Source organism: Ipomoea triloba, chromosome 10 (genome assembly GCF_003576645.1).
Source record: "Ipomoea triloba cultivar NCNSP0323 chromosome 10, ASM357664v1".
In the NCBI taxonomy this organism is placed as follows: domain Eukaryota; kingdom Viridiplantae; phylum Streptophyta; class Magnoliopsida; order Solanales; family Convolvulaceae; genus Ipomoea; species Ipomoea triloba.
Genome location: NC_044925.1, coordinates 20,839,608 through 20,863,904, shown reverse-complemented (window position 1 = coordinate 20,863,904; position 24,297 = coordinate 20,839,608). Strand labels below are relative to the sequence as shown.

The 24,297-nt window shown below is 38.6% G+C and overlaps 4 protein-coding genes across 4 annotated transcripts; 2 read left to right on the top strand and 2 right to left on the bottom strand.

Moving 5' to 3' along the window:
- The first annotated feature begins 498 nt into the window (after positions 1-498).
- On the top strand, positions 499-4,609 carry LOC116033288. The gene is made up of 7 exons (XM_031276041.1): positions 499-1,095; positions 1,254-1,980; positions 2,070-2,368; positions 2,451-2,717; positions 2,913-3,617; positions 3,732-3,934; positions 4,261-4,609. The coding sequence occupies exons 1-7, from the start codon at positions 499-501 to the stop codon at positions 4,607-4,609; spliced, it is 3,147 nt and encodes a 1,048-aa protein (XP_031131901.1).
- Positions 4,610-8,150: 3,541 nt separating this feature from the next.
- Positions 8,151-8,666, bottom strand: LOC116033287. The gene has a single exon (XM_031276039.1). The coding sequence runs from the start codon at positions 8,664-8,666 to the stop codon at positions 8,151-8,153; it is 516 nt and encodes a 171-aa protein (XP_031131899.1).
- A 956-nt stretch (positions 8,667-9,622) lies between these two features.
- LOC116032554 (protein FRIGIDA) lies at positions 9,623-15,032 on the top strand. Its single transcript, XM_031275177.1, has 3 exons — positions 9,623-10,615; positions 13,799-13,974; positions 14,076-15,032. Exons 1-3 carry the CDS (start codon positions 9,682-9,684, stop codon positions 14,865-14,867), a joined length of 1,902 nt encoding a protein of 633 aa, XP_031131037.1. The 5' UTR covers positions 9,623-9,681; the 3' UTR covers positions 14,868-15,032.
- Positions 15,033-18,660: 3,628 nt separating this feature from the next.
- LOC116032559 (calnexin homolog 1-like) lies at positions 18,661-22,012 on the bottom strand. The gene is made up of 6 exons (XM_031275188.1): positions 21,785-22,012; positions 21,605-21,674; positions 19,515-20,638; positions 19,358-19,429; positions 19,159-19,278; positions 18,661-19,035 (listed from the first exon to the last, which is right to left on the bottom strand). Exons 1-6 carry the CDS (start codon positions 21,875-21,877, stop codon positions 18,883-18,885), a joined length of 1,632 nt encoding a protein of 543 aa, XP_031131048.1. The 5' UTR covers positions 21,878-22,012; the 3' UTR covers positions 18,661-18,882.
- Between the last annotated feature and the right edge of the window lie 2,285 nt (positions 22,013-24,297).

Below are 24,297 nucleotides of genomic sequence, written 5' to 3'. Positions count from 1 at the left end.
AAATGGTTTGGTCCTTTTATTTCTTTGATTGTTTCATCATAGAATGGAACTTTTCTCTTGTAGAACTGAGGAGGATGATAGTTTGGAGGCAACGAAAGGTTCAAGGTAGAGACATTGGTGGTGAATTTTTTGTAAGAGTTGAATAAAAGAGTACGTTAGATGATGGTAGGCAATGGTGTTTCCTATAGCAATATAATGATATGATGGAAAACAACTAGGTAAAGGAAGATGGAAGGTAATACGTTGGTATGATGCATGAAATTTTTGAGAGGATAGCGTTTCTTTATTTCCAAGAGATTTTATCTTAAACGCAGTTTGTAAATGTTTTCGTTTTGTGCAAGCAAAGAATCAATATGGCCTTCACTAAGAAGAATGTTTGTTGCAGACTAGTAGTTGATGATTTCCAACCAATTCAATTGCAAAAAAACTAAGTTTCAATACTAAAATTAACATCCCATATACACTTGAATCTAGACATAAGAGGGATCTAACGCTCCGATGACTGATAACGGGAAAATCCTTTCCTCTCAACGCTCCGATGAGGATCAAGATCTTTTGGAACGAAGCACGAAGAAAACGAAGGTCAATGTTGGAGATCCTGGCCTAAAGGCGATGGATATCACTATGGACTCATCGTTGAACTCTGCACTGGGTGATCCAGCGCAGGCTTCGGCAGATTGTCTCCCGGAACCCCAATCGCCTGATGTTGCGATGAATGCTGAAACGACCGATGTTAATGCTGACGTTGTCGTCCCGAAAACTCAGATGGATTCGACTGACTTGAGCGCGTCGGAGGGTGCGATTCCCCCCGGGGAGGGACTGTTTGAGGTTTCGGTTCAAGATCTCCCTATGGGAGGAACTACGGTTCAGAACCGAACTTATCTTGATTCTGTGGTGGGTTCAGGATCGAATACGGCCCCTTTCTTGATTGCTAACGCTAGCGAGTCCGAAACTTTGGGTGAGGACGATGCGCCTGATCCTAGTGAGGAGGATGATGATCCTACCTGCCCTACTATTCGTCTTACGGATCAAGAGAAAGAACGAATTAGGGAGCCTTGGCGGAAGTCTCTAATTAGTAAGGTTATGGGAAGAAAGGTGGGCTATGCCTATCTGCTTCGGCGTTTGAGTGCTATGTGGAAACCAAAGTGCAGGATGGAATTAATCGCCCTAGAAAATGACTATTTTTTTAGTCAAGTTTGGATCGGTTGAGGATCTTGAGTTTGCTATGTTCGAGGGTCCTTGGATGGTCCTAGATCACTTACTTGATTGTCAAACAATGGGTTCCCAATTTTGATCCAATGACGGACACGACGAAAAAGGTACTAGTGTGGGTCAGATTCCCAAATCTCTCGGTGGAATACTATAACCTTCTAACTCTTCGCAAGATTGGGAATAAACTCGGGCGTACTGTGCAGGTTGATCATACCACAAGTCTAGTCTCGCGTGGAAAATTTGCTCGGGTGTGTGTCGAAATAGATCTCACAAAACCTTTGATCTCTCGGTTCACCTTGGAAGAGAAGGTGTGGCAGGTGGCATATGAGGGTATGCACCTCGTATGCTTCACATGTGGGCTATACGGGCATAGGCGGGAAGCTTGTTCAGTTACCCCTATTCCTGCTAATGATACTGTGGTGGCTTCGGAGGAACAGGTGACCGATCATGAACATGCTCGCACCTCCCTGACTCGTGGTGGTCAGGAGCAGCGCAACTTGCCTAGGTATCACACTGCCCCTTATGGCTCTTGGATGATTGTAACGCGCAAAGATAGACGAACGCCAGGAGGATCGGGGGGTCAAGGGCGGCAGGATGAACGACTGAATCAACGTGCCCAACCGGCAGCTGCTAGGACCGCTCAGAGGGCTTCGGGATCACGGTTTGTTCACCTTGATGAAGAGTCTGCTGATGTTGTACCAGATGAGGTAGTCGCTGATCGCCAGGGCTTATCTGAGCAGAATAATCAACCTATGGACACTCTGGCAGGTGATAAAGGGTCCTGTTCTGAACGCACCTACTATATATGGGTGGGAAGTCCCGCCGGGTTAATGTTATTGTGAACGAAAAACAAATAGCAAATGATTCTAATGCTGTCCCAAACTCGGTTCGTGAATCTACTCCTACCAGGGGAACGACGTTTAGAGGGGCACATCCAAGGAGAGCAGTAGAGGAGGATGAGCACGTGGTTGTTAGAGGCGCGAATGGGGGTGGTTTAATTGAGTCAACAAGAGTGTGTACGGGGGAACCATCAGGTGCTGCTGAGTCCGGCAGTATTTGTCCCTCTCCGGAACACCACAGGGATCCGCCGGAGGGTCTGGACCATGAGGGTGATGTGGTGATGGATATTGAGGATAACAGCGATGATGCTCAGCGGGTGGCCGATGCTGCTGCCACCCCTACTTGAGTTTTCTTGTGTTTTTTTTTCTTGTTCTCTTGTGTTTTCTGTTTCCATGAAGTGTATTGTATGGAACTACCAAGGCGCGGGTGGTAGAGTTTTCCACCGCGTCCTTTCAAATCTTATTCAAACCCATAAACCTACCATTCTTGGTCTCGTCGAACCAAAAGTCTCAGGCTCCCAGGCAAATGCTATTTGCTCAAAACTGGGTTTCTCGGACTGGGTTCGTGTGGAGGCGGTGGGTTTTAGTGGGGGAATCTGGATTTTCTGGAACGACTCTATTAATGTAGTGGTCACTTCTACTCACCCACAGTTTGTTATACTGCAGGTTAGTGTGGGTTCCCAAGCGAGTTGGTACTTTGCGGTGGTCTATGGCAGTCCAACTCACCACCTTCGCCGTCGGCTTTGGAATGAATTAGTTATGACAAAGAGGGGTCTTTCGGGCTCTTTGTTGGTTGCAGGGGATTTCAATGTTGTTGTCAATCAAGACGAAACTTCTAATTATTCTGCTTTTTCGTCGTAGCGAAGTTCTGAATTTACTGATTGGATACATTCTGAGGGACTCGTTGATTTGGGTTTTAGTAGTCCAAAGCTTACGTGGATTAAATCCAATCAGTCGGACCTTATAAAGGGGGCGAGACTTGACCGAGCTATGTGTAACATCTCTTGGAGGCACCGTTTTCCGGAGGCTACAGTCACGCATCTTCCCCAAGTGTCATCCGACCATGCCCCCATTCTCGTTCGGACTGTGGCGACGGAGCTACGTACGACTGGGGCACCTTTTCGCTTCCAGGCTGCCTGGTTGACTGACCAGCGGGTGGTGGAGGTTGTGCGCAACTCATGGTGTTCAAACTTGCATTTCATGGATAACATCCCCAGCGTTACGGTTGCTCTATCTGATTGGAATAGGACCGTGTTCGGCAATATTTTTCATCGTAAGAAAATTGTCCTTGCAAGACTAGAGGGGGTGCAGCGACGGTATTCGACTAATCCACATAGAGGGATTGTCAGGCTGGAACAGAAACTTATCGAGGAATATCAGACGATCCTTCATCAAGAAGAATTATTGTGGTATCAGCGCTCTCGTGAGGACTGGATCCTTTCCGGGGATCGAAATACAAAGTATTACCATTTAGCTGCTGCAATCCGGAAATCTCGAAATTCTATTTCGAGTCTTAGACTCGATAATGGGGAGTGGATTACGGACCCTGCCAATCTTAAAGCTCATGTATGGGATTTTTATGCTAATCTTTTTTCATAAGATAGAGACGCTAGGCGGGGGATTGTGTTGGAAGGCACGTTCCCAATTATTTCGGATGACGACTGGGGTATTTTTAACCAGGACATCACTCCGGCTGAGGTTCATTGTGCTCTTTTTGATATAGCTCCGTTTAAAGCTCCGGGGTTGGATGGCCTACATGCCGCTTTCTTCCCGCGGATGTGGGATGTAGTAGGGGTCAGCTTGTGCGACTTTGTCAAGAGTGCTATCCACACGGGGGTTTTACCTGAGGGTGTAAACGACACTATTCTTACCCTCATCCCAAGGTTGATACTCCAGAAACCATAAAACAATTTCGGCCGATTAGTCTTTGCAACGTGAGCTGTAAGGTGATTACCAAGACCATTACGAATTGGTTAAAGCGTATCCTCCCAATTCTGGTCGGCCCTTTTCAAAGCTCTTTTGTCCCCGGTAGACAAATATCAGATAATATTATAGTTTACCAGGAGGTAATGCATACCATGCGAACTAAGAGAGGTTCATCAGGCATCATGGCAATTAAGCTGGACTTTGAGAAGGCCTATGATCGCCTATCTTGGGATTTTGTAGATACCGTTCTTAAGGAAATTGGTTTTAATCCGACCTAGGTTAGGATCATTATGAATTGCATTCGATCCTCTCGTCTATCTGTCAACTGGAATGGCGAAAGATTGCCTCAACTCCGCCCCGCGAGGGGCATCCGTCAAGGTGATCCAATGTCGCCAGCTATTTTTGTTTTGGGTATGGAGAAACTTAGTCAGATGATTACTCTTCGCACCAACTCGGGAGAGTGGAAGGGAGTACAATTAGCGCTGGATTGTCCTATTCTATCACACCTCTACTTTGCGGACGACATGGTTTTGTTTGCCGAGGCTTCTATTGAGCAGGTTGCTGTTATCCAAGACTGCCTATCTCGCTTTTGTGAGGTTTCGGGACAGAGAGTTAGCTATGCTAAGTCCTAGATTTTATTCTCAAAAAATACGGACCCTGATCTTGCCAGGGAGGTTTCTAACCGGTTCAATTTCGAAATGACGACTGATCTTGGTAAGTATCTCGGGGTGCCATCCATCCATGGGAGAGTGACTTGCAAATCCTACGCTGCTTTGTTGAACAGAATCAATAATCGCCTGGATGGATGACGTGCAAAAACTCTCTCTATGGCAGGTCGTGTAACGCTTGCTCAATCTGTGCTCAATGCTATTCCGTCGTACACGATGCAAACAACAGTTTTACCAAAAGGCATCTGCCTATCGATTGAGAAAACCATGCGTCGTTTTATTTGGGGCAATGACAGCCCTAAGAACCCCAATTACAGGCTGCATCTCGTTAAATGGGATACGGTAGCTAGCCCTAAGGTGACTGGTGGTCTTGGTATTCGTAAGCTCCAGGAGCTGAACTTAGCGTTCATGGTCAAATTGGGGTGGCATCTACATCATGAAAATGATGCTCTTTGGTCCCGGATCTTAACTGGTAAATATAAGAACGGTCGCTCTGCGTCATCGTCAAATGTTTAGAAAGGACTTATTGCGGCGACACCGTATCTTGAAGCAGGTACTTGTAAGGCTGTTGTGAACGGGCGAACCACTCGTTTTTGGATGGATAGATGGATTGCTCCATACCCGCTACAACAGCTCCTTAGCGTTCCTCTTAGCCTTCCAACCCTGTATGCTACGGTTGATGAGTACTGGGAAGAAGGTAGAGGTTGGAAATGGGAATATCTCCAAAATCTTCTCCCCTTGACAATTCTGGAGAAGCTGGCAGCGTACACGTTAATTATGGATACTTCCGAGGGTGACGGTGTCAGGTGGTTATTTGAACCAGATGGGAATTTCTCGGTGGCTTCTACATATGCTAATATTATTCCTTCGACCCAGCTAGGGGTGGCCGAGGATTGGTTGCGTATTTGGAAGATCAAAGTGCCTTATCGGATTTGTTTCTTTATGTGGCTGCTTAAGCACAACTGTGTTATGACTAATGTTGAGCGCGCACGGCGACATCTCACGTCTAATGTTTTTTGTGCGTTTTGTGCAGGTGAGCGGGAAGACAGGGACCACCTGTTTCGCTGTTGTCCGGCGGTGAAGGACATTTGGAGCGCAAGTTTGCATCCTCGTGTTCTTGTTAAGCTTGATCGCCTCGACTGGGACATGTGGCTACGGGTGAATGTAAGGGGTGATACTTCACTTGGCCTCCCAACCGGTTGGCCTCCCCTTTTCGCTGTCCGGCTCTGGTGGATTTGGAAGTGGCGCAATGAGGCCCTTTTTAGTGGATGTAGACTTACTCTCGATCAGAAGCTGTTGTGGATTACCCAGAAGGAGGCGGAGATGGCGGCCGCGTTTGCCAAACATGTTCATCCGACGTCGCAGCAGCTCCTAGTGTCTATGGCTCTCTTGTCTTGGTCGAAACCTCAGCTTGGATGGCATAAGTTGAATGTTGACGGAAGTTGCTCGACAACTACGGGGATGGCTGGCTGTGGGGGTGTTTTGCGGGATCATGCTGGGAATTGGATTGACGGTTTTCAATACAAGATTGGTTGTTGCTCTCCAATTGTGGCTGAAGCTTGGGGAATTCTGCAAGGTTTGCTCATGGCGTCAAGGTTGAGAGTTCGCCGACTAGCTGTGGAATGCGACTCTCAACACCTGATCGAGCTACTACAGAACACTCTTCGGGGTCATGGCAATATTGCCAATATTGTGCACCGGTGCCGCACAGAAGCGAGTAGGTTTGAGCAGATCGTTTTTATTCATGTTTACAGGGAACAGAATCGTATAGCGGATTATCTTGCTAAGAAGGCCCTAAGCCAACCTATTGGCCTTCACCAGCTCGTGGAAGCTCCAAGTGATCTGAGGGTACTGTTGTTCGAAGATCATGTTGGGGCTGGTTTTTATAGGCGGCTCCCCGTTCATCGGGAGATAGTTCCTTTGTAGTTTTTCTCCCCGGGATTTTTCCCTCTTCCTTTATCAAAAAAAAAAGAAAATATGGCCTTCACTAAGGCTCAAATCCACTCCCTTTTCATATGAGAGTGCAACCGAGTGCCACTAGACCACAAGCAAATTTTTTTTTTTAAAGTACTGTTGACTCTTTCAAGTAGGCTTTTAATTGCCTCAAAATTTTAGAATGTATTTTGGAATGGGATGTAGTTTGACAAAAAAATGTGTCTATAAAAAAGTATCATCATTATTATTATTATTATTATGGCATACATGCATAATATATATAATAAGTTTTACTGACTCATCAATATCATATTAAGAAGACTTAATTTATTTTAATAGAAAAATTGTTAAGACATTATTTTTATTTTCTATTATAATTATTTACAACAATACTCATTTTTACTACTTCTCTATTGCAACAATACTCATAATTTTCGTGTTGGGCATAAATTTGATATTGCAATGCGCGCATTATAACTAGTAATAATATAGAGGACCAACTCGCTCATTTGACACGATGAGAACTGAACGTGAGATAAGAATATTAAAAATATCTTGAGTAAAAATCTCAAAAACATTTTTCATCCAAATGAGTCATTTTTTATCTTTCTGAAATAAATATATTTCGCTAACTTTATTTTTCAATAATTTTGAAACACTGGAAATTCGAAAATAATGTATGGAAGTCATTTTTTGAGTTTTTAAATGGACCCTTAGAGCATGTTTGATTTTTCAAGGAAGTCAGCTTCCTAAAATTTGAGGAAAATGTTTTTTTTTTTCTTGTTTAGTTCATGGAATTCATTTTTCAAAGGAATTAAAAAAGATGTTTTCTTTGCCAAACATTCCTAGGAAAGAGTTTTCTTTGCCAAACATTGGTATTTTATTTTTCATAAAAAAAAAAATTTTCTTTGTTTACTTGGTAAGACAATTTTGACCTATCAAATGATCAATTAATTACTAGTAATAGCATGTAAAATCATATCTGACAGCTGATTTGACATTTTATAAAAACAAATAATAATAAAATATTAATATTAAATTAAAAAAGATGACAACCATGACATGCCATTTTCTTCTTGCCTCCTTCAAACGAAGGAGAAAAAAAAGTGTCGTGTGATAATTTATTTTAAAAAAATATTAAATGACAATCATGACCGACGTCCATGGTTGTCATCTTGTTCTTCCCTCATTCTTCGCCTCCAATGGAGACGAAGGAGGGAAGAAGGGAAGAAGAATCCTCCTTCTTTGTCAGTCTCCGACGAAGAAGGGGGCAATAATTTATTTATAAAAAAAAAAGGTTAAATGGCAGCCATAGTCATTGGTCATAGCTATCATTTTTTTAAATTAATATTTTATTATTATTTATTTTTAAAATTGTCAAGTCAATTGCCATGTGTGATCTTACTTTTTTTTATTTATTTTTATTTTTTTTAAGGATAAAAACTTAATGCATTAAATCAGAAATCAAAATGAAGAAAGGAGGAGAGTCCAACCACTCCCCGCAACCGGACTCAGAAACGGCTCCCTTAGCAAGCTCATGGGCAGCACGATTCGCAGATCGCCTAACAAATTAAAAGACTACATCATGAATCTGAGAAGTAGTTTCTTTGATATCATCAATAATAAGACAAAACGAGGAACTAAACGAATCAGAAGATAATGCATGAAATACGAGTTGGGAATTAGTTTCAACGTCCACATCACCGTAGCCCAACCCCTTCAACCAACTAAGTGCTTCACGTATGCTTACTGCCTCGGCTTCTTTAACATTGAAGACCCCAACAATGGACTCAGACTTTGCAGCAATAAATCGTCCAGCATCATCTTTAATAATCCAACCAAGTCCCATTACCGAGCTGGATCCATCTAATGCCACATTCGTATTCAACTTCAACCGACCATGGATTGGAGGTTTCCATTGATCCACCACATTACTAGGCAGTATGTATGTATCGCTCAACTCATTGACCTGCTTCCAATTTCTCCAAAATGATAACGCTGCATGCACCACAAATGCGCGGTTGTAAAAATTAGCCCCTTTCCACACACAGTCATTCCTACTGCACCAAAGTCCCCAACATAACATCACAAACTTGCTAAGACACTCACCCGTTAGTTGTTATTACTGGTATTTAACAGATTCTTGGACCTAAAATCACAAATTGATAGATTTAATTGGAGTTAATACCACAAATGGTCTTCTGGTAGTACTTGACTTTCAATTCGGCCAAAACATGTACCTTGACTTTCAATTTTTTTTTTTAATCACAAATAGGCCTCCGTTTAGATTTATGTTAAATGGTATTAAATCTAGAGGTATTAGTTAAATTAATTAATACAAATAAGATTACCTCTTTTAAAGAATTATGTGGGTTAATTTAATAGGAAAAAAGTGTCAAATTGGTCCCCTATGTCGGGTGGGTAGTGTAATTAGGCATTCTAACTGAAAAAAACTTCATTCAAGCTCCCTAAATTGGTAAAATTGTTCAATTAAGTCCAAATTTACTTGTTTATCAGGTCAAATTCGGTTAGGGGGCTAATTTCACTATCCACCTGACTTAGGAGACCAATTTGACACTTTGTCATTTTTTATTTTATTTTTCAAAACAAATATTTTTTATTTATTGAAAATGGACCGATTTGACTTGTTTATTTAGTGTCATTGTCAAAATATTTTTTTTTACATCAGAAAGGGAGGGGTACCCCGGGGGCTACGCACGATTTTTTTGTTTATATTGTTGCTTTGGATGTTATTATATTATGATCAATTACATTTATTTTTGTATTTTTAAAATATTTATTCCATTATATGGTCATATACAACCAAACATCAATATCAATAATCATTTCAATTTTACTCTACTATTAAATATGTAAAATACTTTCACCAAAATCTATTACCATTATCAAGTATTTGATTTCGATTCTAATTATGATTCTCATGTGGGAACCAAACACACCCTATAGATGTTTCCATGTAAATTTTACCAAATTGGGGTTTGGTTAATTGGTTTCTTAATTCTTATCAAACGTCTTCACGCCTGAGGCCTCATTAAATAGGGCAACGCCCCGTCGGTTTCACAAATTTCACTTCAATTCTCATGGCGCAACCGGCGACCGCCGCGGCCGGCGTTACTTCTCCGCCTCCTCCTCAGCCAAAGGTGGAGTCAGAAGCCGAGAAATCACAATTGCCACCGCTAACCGCCCAATTCGAAGGCTCTGTATCCAATCCACAATCACAGTCAGAGCAACCTCCTTCGTGCCCCGCTGACACAATCGCCGGTCTCCGTGGACTCTCCACGGCGCTCTCCGCCTTCCAACGCTGCTGTAACGAGCTACAGGGCCATATGAATTATATTATGACAGCCCTCGACTCCATAGTGCAACAGGGACCGGCCATTGTTACACCTCAATTGCTACAACCTAATCAAGAGGAATTGCCGATTATTCCGGCGAATCAAGCTTCGTATTCGGTTCCCATTGAGGAAAATCAACCGAAACCTAGTGGCTCGGAACTCGAACATCTCTGCCGAACGATGAACAGCCGTGGGCTCCGGAAGTACATGGTTTCGCAGCTCTCTGAAATCAGTAAACTGCGCGAAGAAGTTCCTAAGGCATTGAAACTTGCCCCCAATCCAGGGAGGCTCGTGCTAGACTGTTCGGGAAGGTTTTTTCTCCAGGGCAGTAAGGCTTTTGCTGATAAGAAATCTCCCATGGTCCCGGCTAGGGAGGCATCTGTGTTGATTCTTGAATGTTTTTTGTTGATGGAAATTGATCAAGGGATTGAGATTGAGAATGCTGTGAAGGATGAAGCAGAGCAGGCAGCTGTGGCATGGAGAAAGAGGCTGATCACTGAAGGAGGCTTGGGGAAAGCTAGCAAAATGGATTCTCGCGGTTTGCTATTGCTTGTTGGGTGTTTTGGGATTCCAGCATTGTTTAGGTATGAGGATTTTAGGGATTTGTTACGATCAAGTAATGCCAAGGAGATTAAAACTGCTCTTAGGAAATCAAGTTTCCTCATGACAAAGATTCCTGGTACACTTTCATCCTTGACTTTATGCGAGCAAAGTTTTGTTTATCTTCCATTCTGATGTCTTTTATTGTTATTATTTCCAAGTTTATGTTTTCTTGTGGTTTTTGAATATGCTTTGTATAAATTTATGTGCTTTAACTGTTTAACTAGTATTAGTCTCAAAGTACTAGTTAAATTTTATACTTTTTAGATTGGTGAGCTAGTTATGCCAGAATTGAGATATTGTGGAGAATTTTCCTAGGATCCAGTGACAAGGACACCAAAGTAGAAGCTTGGTTTTAAACTCCTAATGGGTATGGATAATGGATACTAAAGATATCAATGGAGAGGATGTCAGATAAAAAAAATTGTTCTTGTGTACATGTCATCTGCTATCTGATGCTGATCTTTGACTAGTAAATTGCTGTCTCATAATTATATGCGAGATTTAAAAGGGATTCATAAATAACAAAAGAAAATCCAAAGGTTCAACTTCACAAGATTGAAGGAGAGAGATATCAGTGTCCTCAAAATATATTATCAAGCCTCATTTCCCCCCTTAGGTACAAGCTATTTATATACTAATAATAACACAGTTGTCAAAGGAACATAATTTGGGAAGTGAATACATAAGATAAAAACTAGAAAGTACTACTTCCAAGACAACTTCCAATTCAAGCTTTTGAGCTCTATAACTCCCAACATACTAAGAATCTGATAACAAGTTATGACTTGTTGGGAAGCTACATGATTCTTGTTGCAAACCAATCAGGCATGAATTGGAGTTTTCTAGATAAAGTTATAATGAAAACACTGATCATATCAGGGCAGATATTTCTCAATCCTACTTCTGTATGTGCCAATTCATTTTCAAGCAAGGGTTTAAAATGTGTGTAATAGAGTAGTACACCGTGGGGTTGGTGAATCCTGATATTTAAGGTTGTCAAAGCAGTCTAACTGCTTGAGAGCTGCTTTACTTTTTCTGATGACATTGAAATACATAGATCATGTGAGAGCTAATAATTATTCCTTCATGGCTACATATAGCACTAAATTACTTTGCCACTGAATGTCTCAACCATGATACACCATGCAACTTACAAATGTTATCTGGATTTGTGCTTCAGTGGAAACCATGTAAACAAACTAAATGCTTGTGTATGTGTTCTACATCTCTGTATGAGAATTGGATATAGTGCTATTATAGATCTGTCCAAAGGATGATATCAGTAAATAAAAATGTGCTAAGTTGCATAAATCATATAAGTATTCCCATGCCATGCTTGCCTGTTTTGGGAGTAAAGGGAAGCTTCATTTGATGTGCAAACTGTAGATTTTGCTGATCCTCATTCTCCTGAAGTGACCTATGTTATATTCTAACATGGGATTTATCTCAAAACTATGCTTTTCTCACAATTGTATTGTATGCATGAATGATCAATTTGGCAAAAAATTATCAATCTGAATCCTTCCTTTCTTTTTATTTATTTATTTATTTTTAATTCAATGTTTACAACTTTCTCAAATATAGCATTGCCCTAGAGTTTGACAAAACACGTTTATGGTCTTGTTTGAGGATAACCTGATTTAGGCATTTAGCAAATTGATGGTTTTAGTTGTTTGTAAAATGATACTCCATATTTGGTACACTTAGCTGTTAGTTATTATAGCTTATGAGTTATAAAGGCATGGCTATATCTTACTCAAGTATTCCTTTCAATAATTGTTTAGGTTTGTAAATACTTATTTTATAAAAATTTATGCGCACACCCACACACACACCCATGTATGCATCTATGCACTGTGTAGAAAACATTAGGGGTAGGGTTATATTTACTTATTTACACTCCAAAAAGCTTTTCCAAAATGCAATTTTGTGTCCTTACTGGAAAACTTTTTGTGTAGAACTTTTTTTCTTTTCCTTTTTGGTCTTATTGAAATATTTCTCTCCTGAGTTCGCCATGCTAATAGTGACCTTTTGCCCATCACTATGTTTCTATTTAAATTGTTTTTCTTTATAAAATAAGTTTGCCTCTAGAAATAAATTTTCTGCTTTGATGTTTTAATAAATCTTTGATACTTGAAAGGAGATTTAAAAAAGATATTCATACTCTTACTTTTGTGGAAAAAGAAAGTTGTAACTTTTAGAGTCTTGTTCTGTAACTTAGGTACTTTTGTTTTATGTTGTGATATATACCTCTGTTCCTTTCTTTAGTGTAATAATAGGTCACATTTTGTTAGAATATATGAATTCAGTAAAATCTCTCTTTTTGAACAAGTAGCTTTTTGTGAATTGATAAGTTGATGCCTAGATTCAGATGAATAATGGAACCGATGATAGTATTATTGTGGCCATGCAGTCACGAATGGCGTGGGATGGAAATAGGTAGATATTTATTTATGTTTAATTAGTTTTTTAATAATTAAATGTGGCTGGTCAGATACTAATGTGGACAGGTCATAAGCTGACATGGATAGGTCAAACAGGCACCAAACATTCCATCCAAATCTGGGCTAATTGTTTGATGTTTAAATCACATTAGTAAAATACTAAAATACTGAAAAAAAAAAAAAAGAAAGAAAGGATAGATGCCAGATCATAACTTTTTACAAAACACAGTCCAAATTGATGATTCGGCCAATACTGAATCATTACTTTCTTCCTCTTGTTGCTCCATCTATTAATATTGCTCTCTTGGTTCTTTTAGTGTCGGCAGTGGTCTTAGGGATTTAAGGGTTTCTTTCATGTCCCCTTCCAAACCTGGTTCCTTTTGCTCATTTTTTAAAATCTGTTTTTGACCCCATTCCTTCTACTTCTCCATCTCTTGCTCTTCTGCGTGGTGGTTGTGTGAGGATGGATGTTTTCTTGGAGACATTATTACTACTGGAAGTGGCTTCTCATTTTAGATACTTATTCATTATTCATATATGATATATGAATTTTAAAGTTGCAGGTGATGCACGTGAAGTTCCATTTTGTAATTGTTTTTATATTATTTTGGATTTGGATTTTGGTGCTAACCAATTCTTGATTATCATATACTCCCTACTTCCGTTTATGTTTGGTACACTCTGACAACATTGACTTTCTTCCCTCACCTTGCCAACAAAATAAGCTGGATGGTTTTTCCTTTTTATGTATTCAAACAGTTATATCCAAGTGGTATGACTAACTATTTTTGTTTGTATAATTTTTTTTTTTACAGAAGTAATTGACTGGATGGTGAAGAGTAAGATGGAAGTTGATGCTGTTGACACTGCCTACACTTGTGGAATCGAGGATCAGATCAATCCTCAGAAACTTTTGATTTCATTTTTACGAGAATCTAAGGAATCTTCTAACAAGAGAAAAAAGTTAGTACAGGGTTCCCCAGCTTCAGTGGTTAGTAGCCCTTATCTTCTGTTCATTATAAAATTAAGCTTGTTATAGGCATTCTCCTTTTAGTTTCAAGTTAATTGAGCTGTTCAATAATGCTTTTGCAGAATGAATCAAACAAGAAGCGATTGTATGGTCTGAAATCAGTAGTCAAGTGTTTGGAAAGTCACAATGTTGACCCTGCAAAGCTCCTTCCTGGATGGCAAATCAACGAGATGATTGCCGGCTTGGAGAAAGAAATTGCTGAGTTAAATAAGAAAACAACAGAGAAAGCAATCCAAAAGAGAAAAGTCGATGAAACTGAGTCATCTAAGAAGTTCAAACCCCAAGAAGTAAAACGTTCGCGCTTAGATGGAGTTCCAAATCACTTGCATAGCTATTATGCTCCCCCATCTTTGTATGCACCTGGCCCAGGATCTTTAGCCGAGAGTATGGTCGGCTCGGTAGCAGGGACTGCCGGAGCTGTGCTCACCGGTGGAGGTGTGCTAACCGGTGGACCAGGCGCTGGTGTATCAGCAGGCACACACACTGTATTACACACAGGCCCTTATGCCGGGGTTCATGGAGGGATGGTACTCGATCCTGCTGATATAATCAGCCACAACAGACTCGATCCCGCTGATATACTCGGTCACAACAGTCAGATATATCGGTTGCATGGTGATACAGCCTTGTACGACAGAATCGGGTCTCACATTCACGCATACATGCCGTCATCCTCCTTGGAAAGTTCCATAGCGTTACGAGCTGCTGCAGCTGCAGCAGTTGGCGGCCCAGGTAGGACCGCCGCTTCTGATCCCTATCAGCACCCTGACGCCGTGGAAACTGAAGTGTACCGCAGCAATAGTGTGCGCGCAGCAGGGGGTGTTCCTGCTCATCATACATCATACATGCTCTGACTCGTTATGTTTTAGACCGGAGAAGTATTTATTCTCTTCTTTTATAACTGATGTAGCATATCCATTGTAGCAGGTGCTTAGTGTTTTTTTAAAGTTACCTTAAGATTCAAGTTACAATTTTATTGCAGATAATCACAATTGAAAATTGAGCACAATTTCCTCTCAGTTTTATTATTCTGATTCTGAATTTCTGATGATGCCTCCAGAAATGGAACCAGCAATCTGTTACATCTGTTGAAATGGAACCAGCAATCTGTTTTTATCACGAGTATAATATTACGGAGTATTTTTCATTTTTGATACATTACTTCAAATTTCAAAATCAAACACTTTTAAGCTTTCTTTGGAGTCATCCTTCTGTCGAATACTGGAGATTTTTTGGCTGCTAAGAATGACCCATTACGATGCTTTGATGCTCCTTATACGGCGGAAGCATTAGCAGTCAAAGAAGCTTTGTCATGGATGAAAGATGAAGGTTGGCAACATGTTTAGGCTGAGATGGATTGTCTCAATGTTTGCCACCTATTGAACACTCCATCCCTAAATTTTTCTTATGCTGGCTGTATTATTGAGGGGTGTTGTTTCCTTGTCAGACACTTTGGATCAGTGTCCTTCTGATTTATGTGTAGATCAGTGAATGTGTTAGTTCATTCTCTTTCTAGGGTTGCAGATTCTCAGTCTAGTTTTTTAGTTTGAAACTCTCTTTCTAGGGTTGCAGATTCTCAGTCTAGTTTTTAGTTTGAAACACTACTATTCCTACTTGTATTCGGCATTTATTTCATATTGCTTAATATATATATTACCATTTTATATAAAAAAAAAATACTCAATTATTGTAATAGTACAAATTTTAGTCTTATATTAACCTTCCAATTATATGTCTGGCAAAAATTAAGTCAACACACACAACATGAGAATTGCAAACTACTCTTAATTGTACATCTTGTAATGTGTAATTGTGCATCTAAAAATTCTTCTCGAAATGCACAGTTAAGTATTTTCCTAAAATTTCGAATTCACTTTCAATTATTTTCCAAATACACAATCAAGAATTCCCAAATGTACAATTGTACTTACATAATTGCAACCATCCATATATATATATATATATATATATATATATATATATATATATATATATATATATATATATAATTTTCAGTCATCATCATCATAGATGAACGAATGAGATTAGTTCTCCGAATTCACCTTATAGGCTCATGATCCCATGAGAACACAACCCCCAGGAGAAAACTAAGAACCAATATCATCAACTTCACTTTGCAAACTTAAACACTTAAACATGGAATATGTAACAACTAAATATGCAAACCTAAATATTTAAAAAATCAATGAAAAAACTAAAATTTAAATCTAAATCGTAAATGCTAGACTCTAAACAGTAAAATGTGATCCACTAAACCAAATAAAACAAAAAACTCAGTCATAACATCTAAAATTGAAATCTTAAGTACAATGCACTTTCGCATTTTTATTTTTTGCAAGTGCAATGATTTAATACTAAATGTGCAAACTTGAAAAATTTTGAGAAGTACAGATTTTAGTGTACAAGTTTGCATGGTAAAGTTGATGATAATTACAAAAATACTGTCGCATTTTTTTTTTTAAATCTGATCTGGTCCATATGATTTTTCCAAATGTAAAACTGAGATTGATTTTTAGTTTTTTCCTAAAAACTTGTTCTCATATGATCAAATACCTAACAACCCTCAACTGTTGATATATCCAAATGGGTTGATAAGATCAATCCTTGCTTTTTACATGAGAGTTTATTCTCATCTGAACCCTTCCCTATATATATGGCTTCCCTATATATATGGCTTGTAATTGAATGTTGAATCAAGAGTTAATTTCTTTTGGTATTCTTTTTTCAAGTTCTTGTTGGAGAAATATGGTGTTTGAAGATGATGAGGGTAACCAATGATCATCTTTAGCCATGTGATCGTGTTTCTATAAGTTTGAAATCTCCACTAAACAAGCAATGATGTCTAAGATTTAACTTATGAGAAACAAAAATATGTTTTAAAATTCTCAGATTGATATGTCAAGATTTTTTTTAAAAGATGTGTAAGTAAAAAGTTCTACCTAAAATATTCTAAATGTTTTATTCTAAAAAAAATATTTTAAATGTTTACATCAGATAACACAGAAAAAAGAGGCAGTAAAAAGTTAACATATAACTTATTCACTTATTTTAGTCACTTCTCTAAGTATTTATAGTTACAATTACAAACTCACATGAGAAGTTACATGGAAGTTTCATGATGGTTAAAGACACCAACATCCAATGGATATGAATCATAATTTAATTTTAAAAATTTAAATTAATCTAGAGTTAAAAATAAATGTCATTAGGAGTGAGATCAAATATGGACAGATTGCCCCGTTCAAACATGTGAATGCACCGCAAAGCATTTCCAAATGCATCGAGCACTATCTGATTCTCATTGATTGTCAATTCTGGTGCATTTGAAAATGTTTGATGATGTATTTGTAAATGCTTGATGGTGCACTTTAAGAATGCTTGGTGGTGCATATCAAAGGTTGAAAATTAATAAAAATGAAAGGATGTACCATCAAGCAATTATCAATGTTCTGTAAAGCATTTCCAAATACACCGGACACTACCTAATTTTCAATTATCGTACATTTTGAAAATGCTTTAGGGTTCATTTATAATTGCTTGACAGTGCTTCCACACGTTATCACCTAATGGCTTTTCCGCACCAAAACTCAATCATATTGTCTTTTTTTTTTTTTCTTCAGAAGATCCCAATTTGGTCTAAAATCCTTATATCATGGATCAGGGCTCACACTACATTGTGAACCATGGTTTATGAGTATGTGTTTCGTGTTGTGACTTTTTGTATCTTGCGTTATGAAATTTTGTACCTTAAGAGTATGAATTCTGTACTTGGAACAAATTAGTAATTGTGTCTTATGTTATAAATTTTAGTGTCTTGTGTTGTAAAATTATGTGTCTATGAACACTAATTATGTATCTAAATCAGATTTGAAAAATAAGTAAATATATAACATGTGTATGTGTCTTGTGTTATGAAATTATATACTTTTCAAGTATAAATTCTGTACATCGTCTTTTCAATCCAGGTCCACAATGTGTTATGCTATGTGCCTTGTGTTGTGATTTTTTGTGTTTTGTGTTATGAAATTCTGTATCTAACGAGTATGAATTATATATCTCTGTTATTCAATCCAGGATCGATAATGCTATGTAGACCCTGATCCATGATATAAATTACTTTTAGTCTTATTATTACTGGGGCATGACCATTTTTGTCATTTATCAACAAATTCGTTTAAATGCTCTTGAATACAAAGATATTATAGTCCTCCAATAAAGATTTTTTCAAGAAAAAAAAACTTAAAAATATATTAGGATATTTTTTTTAAAAAAAAGAGATCAAAATGTCCCTTGTAGTTAAGGTCAACGATTTTGTTGATGGATGACAAAAAATAATTAAGCCACAATAATACTAGGCAAAAGGTAGATGTTCTAATAAAAATGACTAAAAGTGTACTACCACCTATAAATATAGACAAAAAAAAATGGAATTAACTGCTATTATTATTATTGTTCATGTAATTGAAAATTCTAGTAGCAATGGAACTGAATGTGTCTGAAAATCTAACAACTAAATTTATCATAATAGGATTATGATTGAAGAACAAGTATTTAGTTTTTTCTTTAAAAACATATTTTAACATTTTAACAATTCATAATAAAATCCCTTAACCTAGTAGATAGATATTAGACAAGCAATGAAACGGGGGCATATATTAGTGAAAAAAATAATCCGTTGATCATGTCCGAACAGTCTCATTACACATTGCCCTACATTCATTCCATGTTTCCGAACAAGACGAGACGAGGGAAATCAAAAATTTGCGGGCCGCTAATCCACTGAAAAGTCAAGCATGGAAAACAAATAGGATTTCAAAAATCGATCTCTTTCTACCACTTCTTTCAATCCTAATTATCCCGTCTAGTGTTCCTCCGGCGAGGAGCAGCTCCACCATCCCCTTTCTCTTCCTTCTCTTCCTTCTCTTCCTTCTCTTCAGTGCCTTCTTGACCGTTTGAACTGTCTGCAGCATCACCCTTCTTGCTTTCCTTAACAGCTGCGGCCTGCAGATAACAACAGTCATTCATTTAATAACATTGAATTGTAAGCCGGGAGTGCACACAAGATATCACATGTAAACGGGGATGGAGAAAAGGGGATGGAGAAAAGTGAAATACGACACTCACAGGTTCTGCCTTCTTTCCACCAAAGAGAAGCTTGAATAGAATTGTGAGGACAACTACAATGATGGAGATGATAATTCCTATTGTGAGGTTAGGTTGTGTCTCAGCCTTCTCCAGTAGATCCTGTGCATGAAACCATACTATTAATGCTACCGTAATAAGAGAACATCAATGAATGTAAAGCTAGCAGATTCTCGCTTACCAGTACTTTGCTCTTGTGTTCACCCAAGAAGGGGAGGTCTGTAATCTTGTATAGGAGATCAAATACTGTCTTCTGCAAAATCACACATGAATAATTGACTAGAGGAATAAAATAAAGTTGAGAGGAATAAAATGCAGCAAGTGCCTGTGACAATTACCTGGAAACCTTTTAGACCATCAGAAGATGAATCTTCCTCAGCCTTCTGTTTCTCTTTCTCTATATCAAACTTAGGCTTCCATGCAGTCTTTCTGTACGATTCTGCAACTTTCTCATCACTGCTGATCAGGATATTGTCAAACAAGATACCATCTTGCATTGTCCATATCTCAATTCCAACTGCTGCAATAGGTTCAAAGTTGGGCTTATCAAGTTCAAAGTATTCAGGGTTTGGAATTTCCTTTGGCTTCCAAATACCCTTGTAATTGGGGTTTTCAATGAGAGGTGCATGCCATTTTCCCTTGTAAGCAGGATTCTTCTTCGTTGGTCTTTTCCACTCTCCACAACCAGGGCCTTCAGAACACTTCGGGTTGTCAATTTTTGGAGCCTCCCACTCACCATCCTCCTCATCATCCCAATCTTCAGGTTTTGTAGCTTCAGGGTCATCAATCTCCTCAGGCTCATCATCCAACCATCCTTCAGGCTTCACAGCATCCTCATCTGGAATCTCCATAGGTGCATTCTCATCCCAATCATCTGGCTTCTTTGCATCTGGGTCTGGAATCTTTGCCCTCTCATCCCAGTCCTCAGGCTTTGTATCATCAGGATCAGGAATAGTCTTAGAAGGGATAAGTGGTGGGTCAAAGTCGTCACCTGAGAGGAAGTTAGCCTTCTTCTTCTCATCTCCATCAACCAAGATACGAACTTCATTGTCAGGTTTCAGTATTGCAGTATAAACATGGGTTAGTTTGTCAGAAGGTACAGAGGGTGGGAACTTGAGGTGATGTTCGACATACTCCCCACTCTTAGGGTTCTTATGCTTCAAAATGAAATGAACTTTGTTAGTTGGTCCACATTTATCAGGTCCAAACATAATAGAATAGGGAGATTCATTATCAAATTCTTTGGGCAACCACTTAGCATCCTGGGGACGAAGGTACTTGATATAAGCACCACCACATTCAAGCCCATTCTGGAGGCGAACTTCATATTGGAGAACAACAGTTCCATCTTTGAAGTTGACGACCTCATCAAGCTCCTTGACAATAGCATATTTCCTGGCTGGCTCACTGACAAGAAGCCCGTAATCATCGTGCCCCTCACTCTTGGAGTGTTTCCACACACCTGAGAGACAATTAAATGTCAACATAAATTTTCAATACTAAATAATTTGAGCAATATTACATCCATATAAAAATAATTGGAAAAAATGCACAATTTGGTACTGAGTAAGGAAAAGTGTAATTAATGAACTTAAAACAAAATTACAGCAAATTTACTTGCTCTTACTATAATCTCACGTCTAACATTTGAAAATAATGTAAACAGGGATGGGTATTTTGATTTATAAGGTTAAATACACCAAGTCACCAACCCTTATGGCTCTTTTAAGCATATTGTTGCAACCAAATTGCTTTTAGATTTTATGTACTACTGCCATTTTTACTATAACCATGAACCCAAACAACATTCAACAAGGATAAATCATAAAAAAGACCAAAGAATGAACTTTGGGGGGCATGTCTGTAGACTGTAATGGCTTGTAACTCAAATGAATAAAGCATAATACCAGCACAAGTAAAATATGAAGCAATTAAGTATTCTTTTTCTTTCATTTGAGAATGTAAGGTTACCATTCATCCAGCTTGCCTGAGCAACATGTTTATTTCACACATTATTTGATTCAAGTCACCAAATAGTTCCCCAGAAGTTTAATTTCTAATGGCTTTGTTCAGTTGTTCAATATCTGCTTAACTATTACTCCTTAGATTATATAAGTTTACCTAGCTCCAATGCTAAATTTTATGTAGAGACATCTGGTCAAAGGTCAGAATAATTTAGTATTCAAATCCTAAATTCAGTCTTCATAGTTTTAGTGCAATTAAACTAACAGAGCAGTTATAGTAGAACATCACACCTACACTTTGTGTACAGAGTTTCATATTGAGTACAAAACACCAACTAGTAAAACATATTGATTCTCTGCATTTTCCAGGGCTCATATGAAATATAAGATCAGCATTTAATGTACACAACAAAGTTCTATAAACATCAGAAGAGTACAACATGGATGCAAACAGAAAAAATTACCTTTATACTCCTCTTTCTCAGACACAATCCATCTTCCATCAAACGCATCATCGAACGAATCGTAGAAAGTCTATAATCAGCAGTAATCGCAATCATTTTCTAAAAAATTCCAGATCCAAATATATGCAAGCACATACTCACGTAACTACGAACATATGTATCTACAAATATGTAGCTCACCCGATCAGAAGAAGCGTGCAGGCGAGAAACGAAGCAGGCGATGACTAGCAGCAACACGCACTGCGTGAAGATCCTCCGCTTCTTCTCCTCCATGGTGGAAGATTCAGCTCTCAGAAATTCAGATGCCGAGCGAAAATCCGAAGATCTGAAGAATCGAAATGCTCGAGATTTATGGATCGATCGGAGTACGCTTTTTGGCAGTTGGAGAGAGTGAGCGCTGAATAGTTCAGTTAGAGCGAGCGCGTATATATATACCTGTTGAGAAAAGTGGCGTAAAGCTATCTCAGCTAATGTTGTTACTGCCACGTGAGGGGAACCAATTAAAATTAGACACGTGGAATGTTAGACAGACAGCTTTAATTGTTGGATCAACGTTTGCGATTGGTTTGAGCAATGCAAAGTGGTTTGAGTAGTTGACCCGCTAGGCCGCTAATGCCATACCTTGAATTCAAAATTGGAAAATGCAGTCATCGATTGTTAAAAGGAAAAATCCAAATGGTCTAAAATAGACCCTTGAATTATTAAATTAAAAAGAATACAATTAACTCTCTTTTTTTTTTCTTTTTTTTTTTTTTTGTTAAAAAGAAAAAAAACTATCTCTTTTTTCAACACTTATAATTCTTTACAAGATAAAGCATTTGGGAGGATGTAAATCCTCACTGCGCACAAGGAGCCTCCCTCACTGCCGCTGGTGAGACTCGATCCTTGATCTTTACTCCCAAACTTCAACCCTGTGACTAGTTAAGCTACCCATGCGGACAGTATCTGTTCGATCTTGTGACTAGAGTTGGGTGTTTCGGTATCCGATTCAATTTTTTCAGTTTCGAATTCGGTTAAAAAAAATGAAACTATTCGGTTTAACATTTTAGTTCGATTCGATTTTAAAAAGTTTGTTTTCGGTTCAGTATTCGATTTGGTTTATGAACCTCACTTCCCAACATTTTCTAGTGTTCTCACGCAAATAATTAATTAATTACTTATTTTTACTAATAATTTAGGATTAAGATTAAAAATCCATTCTGCATCCATTGACTTCAATTAAGCTCATTTAATGAGATTATAACATCTTTTTAAAAACTTTGGAGAACCCATATGGACCAAGATAAAGTGCTTTTATAATTTATTTATATAGTCTAGCAAAGTTTTTTTGTTCATATCGTCCAAATCAGCCAGCAAAATTAGAAATAACTGAAATAAAAAGGAAAAAAAAAAAAAAGAAATCACCCAAATGAATAGCACATGACCATAACCATAAATAACAATGTTCCACTCCCAGATGCAATATTTTCACTTCGAGTGTCATAAAATGGTCCTACAAATCGACTTAATAAATTACGTTTTTTTATTTGGTTAATTTTCTTGAAAATGAACATACTCCGTATTATTTGTTGTAATAATAATAATAATAATAAGTGGTGAAGGTGGTGGTGGTTGTGGTGGTGGTTGTGGTGGTGGTGTGGTAGTGGTGGTGATGATGATGGTGGTGGTGGTTGCGGTGGTAGTGATGGTGGTGTTAGTGGCGTTGGCAATGGCCACGGTGGTAGTGATGGTGGTGGTAGTTGTGGTGTTGGTGGTGATTGTGGTGGTGGTGGTGGTGGTGGTGTCATGGTGGTTGTGATGGCGTGGTTGTGTTGTGGTGTTGGTGGTGATTGTGGTGGTGGTGGTGGTGTGGTAGTGGTGGTGGTGGTGGTGTCATGGTGGTTGTGATGGCGTGGTTGTGTTGTGGTGTGGTGGTTGTAAGAATAATAGTAATCCGAAAATTAATTTAAAAAAGAAGAGATCGAAGAGAAAGATGGAAAATAAAGAATCTGAAAAATGTCTTCTAACAAAAAAAACTAGGAACGCATTGTTTGCCAAATTGGGTCTTTTTTTCATTAACTATAATGAATATTTTCGTTTGTGATGTTGTAAATACTCTCCGGTATTCATATATGTGATTGTGTAACTTGTGGTATAATTGCTAGGGAAATCAAGACCAGAGGTCGGAGGTTCCTGAGCGACTGAGCTTATAAGTATTCTATAAAGAGAATTGGGAAAATTCTCTCTTTCCTAGAAGCATCTAGTGTGGTATTTATAGGAGATTTGGAGGGGACAAATGCCGGGCGGCCGACATGCACGCCACATGTTATTCATGCACCAGGCGGTCTCGAGGCCAACGTGCAACGAAATATCTGATAGACCAATAGCCATCGAGCTCGGTTCATGCGTTACTGTCAGCGTATGTCATTAAGGGCTTATCTCTAAGGCTCGGGACTGCGGTCAACCACTCAGGTTAGGACCGAGCACAAAAGAGTGAGAACATGAGCTCATCAATCTAATAAAGACTACAGTCTTCATGTCGAGTTCAGAAAGGATCCCAACCAAGTGGGGAGTCGGATCCGATAAGGTGTTTAGTACATTTAGGTCGGCATACCAATGGATATTCCATATCAATTCGAACTGTAGTTCAAGTCCTTTTATCTAGTTAGATTGAGTATGTACTAATGATTAGACTTAGTTCAGAGATAGAATGC

Coding starts and splice junctions, on each gene's coding strand:
- LOC116032559 (XM_031275188.1), bottom strand. CDS start 21,877: ATGGAGGAGAAGAAGCGGAGGATCTTCACGCAGTGCGTGTTGCTGCTA. Junction 19,430..19,514: donor ATGGTCTAAAAGGTTTCCAG/GTAATTGTCACA, acceptor GTGATTTTGCAG/AAGACAGTATTTGATCTCCT. Junction 19,036..19,158: donor GTGGAAAGAAGGCAGAACCT/GTGAGTGTCGTA, acceptor TGTTATCTGCAG/GCCGCAGCTGTTAAGGAAAG.
- LOC116033288 (XM_031276041.1), top strand. CDS start 499: ATGACTGATAACGGGAAAATCCTTTCCTCTCAACGCTCCGATGAGGAT. Junction 1,096..1,253: donor GTAAGGTTATGGGAAGAAAG/GTGGGCTATGCC, acceptor GGATGGTCCTAG/ATCACTTACTTGATTGTCAA. Junction 3,618..3,731: donor CTGCCAATCTTAAAGCTCAT/GTATGGGATTTT, acceptor ATTTTTAACCAG/GACATCACTCCGGCTGAGGT.
- LOC116032554 (XM_031275177.1), top strand. CDS start 9,682: ATGGCGCAACCGGCGACCGCCGCGGCCGGCGTTACTTCTCCGCCTCCT. Junction 10,616..13,798: donor CCTCATGACAAAGATTCCTG/GTACACTTTCAT, acceptor TTTTTTTTACAG/AAGTAATTGACTGGATGGTG. Junction 13,975..14,075: donor AGGGTTCCCCAGCTTCAGTG/GTTAGTAGCCCT, acceptor ATGCTTTTGCAG/AATGAATCAAACAAGAAGCG.
- LOC116033287 (XM_031276039.1), bottom strand. CDS start 8,666: ATGTTATGTTGGGGACTTTGGTGCAGTAGGAATGACTGTGTGTGGAAA.